Source organism: Somniosus microcephalus, unplaced genomic scaffold, assembly GCF_052327205.1.
Source record: "Somniosus microcephalus isolate GS21.2 unplaced genomic scaffold, FLI_Smic_1.0 unresolved_chr7, whole genome shotgun sequence".
NCBI classification, from domain to species: Eukaryota; Metazoa; Chordata; class Chondrichthyes; order Squaliformes; family Somniosidae; genus Somniosus; species Somniosus microcephalus.
The window spans coordinates 37,388,289-37,395,983 of NW_028225185.1; the positions used below are offsets into that span (position 1 = coordinate 37,388,289).

General features: G+C 55.6%; 1 protein-coding gene across 1 annotated transcript in view; it reads left to right on the plus strand.

The window, feature by feature from the left end:
- The window catches only part of LOC147086804 (uncharacterized), a 4,651-nt gene extending 3,676 nt beyond the window's left edge, over positions 1–975 (plus strand). The window contains exon 2 of the mRNA XM_085978979.1: positions 145–975. Within this exon, the coding sequence (XP_085835105.1) occupies positions 145–612 (468 nt within the window). The 3' untranslated portion in view covers positions 613–975. The remainder of the gene's footprint in view (positions 1–144) is intronic.
- Positions 976–7,695: the final 6,720 nt, after the last annotated feature.

The following is a 7,695-nucleotide window of genomic DNA, read 5'->3' on the forward strand; positions in this document are numbered from 1 at the left end:
CTGTCTCGGCCCCTCACTCAAACCCCGAGAATGGAGACAATCACCTGGCCAAAGACACCCACCGCTTGACGGTGAGAGGAAGCTTTATCCTAACGCGATTGTTCGTCTCTTCTTCTTCTCCCTTCCCCACTCCCCCCCGTACAGTTTGGCCGCGCCTCGGATGAGACTCGGGAGGACGCGGTCAATCCCGGCCAAGGAGGCCCGCGCCCGTGGGCACCCGAGTCGCAGGCCTGGCAGCTCTTCCTGCCCCGGATCGGCCGGATACAGAGGACGATCCACCAGCTGGAGGCCGCGCTGGAAGACCAGCGGAGGAGGTGGAGGAGGAGGAGCAGGCGGAGGAGGAGGGAGGCGAGCAGCGGGAGGGGCCTGGGGACGCTTCAAGCCGGGCACCGGAACTGCCGGCTGCAAGTGGCGCTCCGAGCCGGCCTCGCGCCCGCCCCCACTCCACCTCATGTGCGGCTGCGGCCGAACCCTGATGCCCGGCGAGCCCTAACCCGCCTCAGCCCCGCTGACCGCAGATATCCCGCGCGACGCGCCTCCTCTCCACCCTCCTTCCGAACCTGGTTCCCCCCCTCCCGAGCCGCCCAGTCAACAACCAAAGCCTGCTCCTAGGCCTCCCTGGGCCCTTGACCACTTTCTTGAGACCCGTTCGCCCCCACCATCCTTCACTCTCTTTCTCTCCCTGCCTCTCTCTCCGCCTGGCAGCACGACCGAGATCAGGCACTCACCGAGTGCGATGGGGGGGGGGATCAGTTGCTGACACAGGCCACAATCCAACTTCCAGTCACTCGCCGAGTCGTATCCAAGGCAACGGCGGCAGTCAGGAAATCCTCACCCCCAACCATACACAACCCCCGCCCGAACCTTTCGTTCCCTCTCTGCCCGGGTACTTATTCTCCGTCTCTCTCTCGTGTATAACAGGGGAGAAGAGTGTGTACAGAGTTTGTGCAATAAAATATTTCTCGTAAAAATGAACACGTTGCCTTCATTTCACTGGCGCTGTGAAATAAAGAGTCGATTGCCTTTCAAAAGCTAGGCTTTATTAACCTTAAAAAACCAGCAAGTACATGTTGAGCACCCAGTCTCAACCACTGTAGAAAACTGAATTTAAGATGGCCACCACAGGTCACATGGAATCAACTAACCAATAAGTTTACAGCATATATCTCAAGGCAGGAAAACAGGCAACCAATTACAATGCTTCTTATAAAACAAGAATAATCACCACACGCTGTCAGGGAACAACGCTATCTCCGTTGATCAGAATGGTTCCAGGGGATGAGGGACTTCGGTGATGTGGAGAGACTGGAGAAGCTGGGGTTGTTCTCCTTAGAGCAGAGAAGGTTAAGGGGAGATTGACCAGAATGGTACCAGGGATGAGGGACTTCAGTGATGTCGAGAGACTGGAGAAGCTGGGGTTGTTCTCCTTAGAGCAGAGAAGGTTAAGAGGAGATTGACCAGAATGGTACCAGGGATGAGGGACTTCAGTGACGTGGAGAGACTGGAGAAGCTGGGGTTGTTCTCCTTAGAGCAGAGAAGGTTAAGAGGAGATTGACCAGAATGGTACCAGGGATGAGGGACTTCAGTGACGTGGAGAGACTGGAGAAGCTGGGGTTGTTCTCCTTAGAGCAGAGAAGGTTAAGAGGAGATTGACCAGAATGGTACCAGGGATGAGGGACTTCAGTGACGTGGAGAGACTGGAGAAGCTGGGGTTGTTCTCCTTAGAGCAGAGAAGGTTAAGGGGAGATTGACCAGAATGGTACCAGGGATGAATGACTTCAGTGACGTGGAGAGACTGGAGAAGCTGGGGTTGTTCTCCTTAGAGCAGAGAAGGTTAAGAGGAGATTGACCAGAATGGTACCAGGGATGAGGGACTTCAGTGACGTGGAGAGACTGGAGAAGCTGGGGTTGTTCTCCTTAGAGCAGAGAAGGTTAAGGGGAGATTGACCAGAATGGTACCAGGGATGTGGGACTTCAGTGATGTGGAGAGACTGGAGAAGCTGGGGTTGTACTCCTTAGAGCAGAGAAGGTTAAGGGGAGATTGACCAGAATGGTACCAGGGATGAGGGACTTCAGTGATGTGGAGAGACTGGAGAAGCTGGGGTTGTTCTCCTTAGAGCAGAGGAGGTTAAGGGGAGATTGACCAGAATGGTACCAGGGATGAGGGACTTCAGTGATGTGGAGAGACTGGAGAAGCTGGGATTGTTCTCCTTAGAGCAGAGAAGGTTAAGGGGAGATTGACCAGAATGGTTCCAGGGGATGAGGTGCTTCAGTGATGTGGAGAGACTGGAGAAGCTGGGATTGTTCTCCTTAGAGCAGAGAAGGTTAAGGGGAGATTGACCAGAATGGTACCAGGGATGAGGGACTTCAGTGATGTGGAGAGACTGGAGAAGCTGGGGTTGTTCTCCTTAGAGCAGAGGAGGTTAAGGGGAGATTGACCAGAATGGTACCAGGGATGAGGGACATCAGTGATGTGGAGAGACTGGAGAAGCTGGGATTGTTCTCCTTAGAGCAGAGAAGGTTAAGGGGAGATTCACCAGAATGGTACCAGGGATGAGGGACTTCAGTGATGTGGAGAGACTGGAGAAGCTGGGGTTGTTATCCTTAGAGCAGAGAAGGTTAAGGGGAGATTGACCAGAATGGTACCAGGGATGAGGGACTTCAGTGATGTGGAGAGACTGGAGAAGCTGGGGTTGTTCTCCTTAGAGCAGAGAAGGTTGAGAGGAGATTGACCAGAATGGTACCAGGGATGAGGGACTTCAGCGATGTGGAGAGACTGGAGAAGCTGGGATTGTTCTCCTTAGAGCAGAGAAGGTTAAGGGGAGATTGACCAGAATGGTACCAGGGATGAGGGACTTCAGTGATGTGGAGAGACTGGAGAAGCTGGGATTGTTCTCCTTAGAACAGAGAAGGTTAAGGGGAGATTGACCAGAATGGTACCAGGGATGAGGGACTTCAGTGATGTGGAGAGACTGGAGAAGCTGGGATTGTTCTCCTTAGAGCAGAGAAGGTTAAGGGGAGATTGACCAGAATGGTACCACGGATGAGGGACTTCAGTGACGTGGAGAGACTGGAGAAGCTGGGGTTGTTCTCCTTAGAGCAGAGAAGGTTAAGGGGAGATTTAATAGAGGTGTTCAAAATCATGAGGGGTTTTGATGGAGTAAATAAGGAGAAACTGTTTCCAGTGGCAGGAGGGTCGGTAACCAGAGGACACAGATTGAAGATAATCGGCAAAAGAACCAGAGGGGAGATGAGGAGAATGTTTTTTACGCAGCGAGTTGTTGTGATCTGGAACGCGCTGCCTGAAAGGGCGGTGGGAGCAGATTCAATAGTAACTTTCAAAAGGGGGAATTGGAGAAATACTTGAAGGGGAAAAATGTGCCGGGCTGTGGGGAAAGAGCAGGGGGGAGTGGGACTGATTGGAGAGCTGGTTCAAAGAGCCGGCACAGGCACGATGGGCCGAATGGCCTCCTCCTGTGCTGTGAGATTCTAGGATTCTATGAAAGGCTTCAGACTGTCCTTCAGTGGGTAAATGATGTTGGGAGGAATTTATTTGATGCTTTGGGTTAAGATTAGCCTTTGAATGACGCCTGGTCTCGTGTGGTACTTGTAATGTATGTACCTTTAAGGGGGGGAACTACTTTTTACAGCTCATGTATACTGTAGTACCGGCAGTGACCACACCTGTATATAACGTTGAGTAGCAATCTGTACATATCAGTTGCAGTCTGAGCCACGTTGAGTAAACACCGTTTGTACCGTTCTCCGCAGTCTGTGTCTGATTATACACGGACGTAACATTGGCGACGAGGCAGGTTCGAACCTACCTGCAACTCTGCATCACCTCCCGGGGATTCGTTCCTGGAGATCAGTGGATTGGAGGTCAAGGCCAGAGACTCGGGCGTCGACCGCGGGCAACCGCCCAGTTATCCAGCAGAGACTCGAGAATTGCGGGGGAGGCTGTCGCGAGCCAGGCTTGGCTTTCCAGTCGAGGTGGTCCAGCGAAACGGGCTGGCAACAGGTAGTGCGCAGACCCTTCCCGGACAGCGGCGGGCTAGAGCCCGACCGAGCGACACAGCAAAGGGCAGAGCAGCATCGACGGGGGAGAGAGAGAGGGCAGAGCGCACAGGGCGCAGCCGGTGTTCAGGGGCCGAGCAGCGTCGGAGAGAGGGAGAGAGAAGCGCGCGAAACCTACAGGGCGCCGCCATTGCCACGAGGACCGCCGAGAGCGGCGTTGGCAGCAGCGCAGGAGAAGCGCGCGAAACCTACAGGGCGCCGCCATTGCCACGAGAACCGGCAGCAGCGGGGGAGGAAGGAAAGCGCGGGAGACGCCATTTTAAGCCATTGGGAGACGCCATTTTAAACCACACCCAAAATGCCGAAGAGTGGCAGTATCACCGCATTTGACAATGAAGTCGATGATTGGACTACATATGTCGAACGAATAGAGGTGTACTGCAAGGCAAATGGGGTGTCAGATGACAAGAAAGCGTCGGTATTGTTGAATTTAATGGGTGCAAAGACGTATGGGTTATTGCGAAATCTAGAAACCCCAACGAAGCCAATGGAAAAGAGTTTTGAAGACATAGTAACGATACCAAAGGAACATTTAAACCCCACACCGCTGCTGATAGCAGAAAGATTCAAGTTTCACAAACGGAACCAGCATAAGGATGAAAGCAATGCTGGTTATTTAACAGAACTGCGCAAACTATCGAAACACTGCCAGTTTGGAGCGGGACTGACAGATACCTTAAGGGACAAGTTTGTGTGTGGGCTTCAAAGTGAAGGAACCCAGAAATGGCTTTTATCTGAAAAGGACCTTACGCTGGAAAAGGCTTTCAGCATTGCAGTATCACATGAAGCAGCAGCATGGGGCGCTGCAGAGATACAACAGAGACCGCAAGAATATGGCACAAACGAAATGTCATATGGAACAGAGAAGTGCTATCGCTGCGGCAGAACAACACACGACCAGAATGATTGCTGGTTTAAAGACAAAGGCCTAGAAATTCATTGACGCCACTTTTGGGGCGCTAAAGTGGGGTGTCCGCTAAAGTTTGCAGCCGCCGCCAAATCTATGCCACTTCTCCGATATTCATTAGCTTCGCCCTACTAGTTCGGGCGAGCGCTAAAACTGCTGCTGGACGCCTCTCTTTGGGCGCTAAGCCGGAGGTGGTGATCGATAGCGCCGAGGCCGGGCGCAGCGCAGGTGCAGCCATCTCGTGATTGACACCCTGGCGCCGGCCAGCTCTTAAGGGGGAAGGGTCGACTGTGTCTGCTGCCACGCCCTGGATAGTGGAGCCCTCCAGCTAGGCCTGAACACTGCTGCTGGACCCAAATAGCGCCTGAAGACATGGAGAAGGCCCGTGAACGTGCGCAGCGCTTCTCAGAGCGTGATCTGAGTGTGCTGCTTGCTGCTGTGGAGAAGAGGCGCCATGTTTTGTACCCGGACAATGGCAAGAAGGCGACGGTCCGCGTCTACAGGAGAGCCTGGAGGCATGTCGCCAGCAAGCTGTCAGCCAACAGCGACGTCCCCAGGAGCGGTGCCCAATGCCGCAAAAAGTTAAATGACCTCACACGCATTGTCAGGGTGAGTACCCTTTCCAGTGACCTCCTCATCCTTGCATGTGCACCTCACATTATGGGCAAAGGGACCTGAAAGCTCTAATGGCCAGCCTTCATCCAGCAGCTATGGCACAGGCATGAGCATCAATTGCACATTCTGCACTTAACACACTGGCCAAGCTATTCCGCCATGGGAGGCAGTGCACACCAGATCATGGCGGCACACTGGTCAGGCTATTCCACCATGGGAGGCATTGCACACCAGATCATGGCGACACACTGGCCAGGCTATTCCACCATGGGAGGCAGTGCACACCAGATCACGGCGACACACTGGCCAGGCGATTCCACCATGGGAGGCAGTGCACACCAGATCATGGCGACACACTGGCCAGGCTATTCCACCATGGGAGGCAGTGCACACCAGATCACGGCGACACACTGGCCAGGCGATTCCACCATGGGAGGCATTGCACACCAGATCACGGCGACACACTGGCCAGGCTATTCCACCATGAGAGGCAGTGCACACCAGATCATGGCGACACACTGGCCAGGCTATTCCACCATGGGAGGCAGTGCACACCAGATCATGGCGACACACTGGCCAGGCTATTCCACCATGGGAGGCAGTGCACACCAGATCATGGCGACACACTGGCCAGGCTATTCCACCATGGGAGGCAGTGCACACCAGATCATGGCGACACACTGGCCAGGCTATTCCACCATGGGAGGCAGTGCACACCAGATCATGGCGACACACTGGCCAGGCTAGTCCACCATGGGAGGCATTGCACACCAGATCACGGCGACACACTGGCCAGGCTATTCCACCATGGGAGGCAGTGCACACCAGATCATGGCGACACACTGGCCAGGCTATTCCACCATGGGAGGCATTGCACACCAGATCATGGCGACACACTGGCCAGGCTATTCCACCATGGGAGGCAGTGCACACAAGATCACGGCGACACACTGTACTTAGAGGCCGTCCTTTCTCTTGCAGGCCAAGCTGACGAATAATCGCAAGAGCCGGACTGCGACCGGGGGAGGCCGACCCCAGATCCAGCCGCTCACCGACCTGCAACATCGCGTGGAGCGCCTCATGGGTAGCCGGGTGATTGGGCCCATTGCATGTGGAGATGCCAACCCTGTTCTGGGCAGCAATGGTAAGGACATCACCTTTTGCACCTCTCTCGTCCCACTTGCGCATCAGATCTACATCCTTTGCCACTGTCCGACTAATGCACTGAATGCCACCACTCATGCATCCCGCACTGACGCCCTCTCCTCACTCTAAAGCTACTCTTGTGCCTTCCTGCTTTCAGATGGTCAAGAGGAGGTCCCTCAACTTGCCAGTGACAGACCCTCCGAGGAGGAGCAGGAGGAGGAGCAAGAGGAAGGCGGCCCATCAGGGGAACCCTCAGCCGCGGCCACCCAGGCCAATGTAGGGGACACGTCTTCCCTGGAGGGCAGCGTGGCGGAAGTGTCGAAGGGGAGGGGTGCTCCTGGGACCTGCGTGCTGCAGAAAGGCGGGAGTGGGGTGGAAGCTCGGCGGCCTTCTCCCCAGAGGGGGGATGCGTCGGAGGGGAGTCCAATTGCTGGGCCCAGCGGCCTCCAGCAACGCAGGAAGGGTCGGCCAGCTCGGCGGCCTTCTCCCCAGAGGGAGAGTCCGGCCTCCAGTCAGAAGATGCTCTTCGCCGAGGAGATGGAACGCCTCGAAGACTTGTCCGCGGACTCGGAGCGCCAGCACACGGAGCTCATGGCGGCAGTGGCACGGTTGCCTGAGTCCATTGATTCCCTCTCTCGGAGTGTGGCCGAGTTCGGGCCCTTAGAGGCCACCAGTCGGGCGGAATACCGGGCAGATCTGTCAGCGACTGGCCAGGTGATCAGTGGTGCCGTCCAGTCACTGGCTGCTCTGCTGCGGTCAGTGAACAGGTCAACACGGGCACTCACTGCTGCCACACTCGCTGTGTCAGCCAGGCATCGCCAGGGCATCCGGCGCACTGCAGCAGCACAGCGGTCTGTCCCTCGGCAGATTGGTGCGCATGCTGCAGTGCTGGCCCGGGCGCGTGCCAGTGTCTCAGGCGACCAGCGAGCGCCTGCCATCCGCCAGCTTGC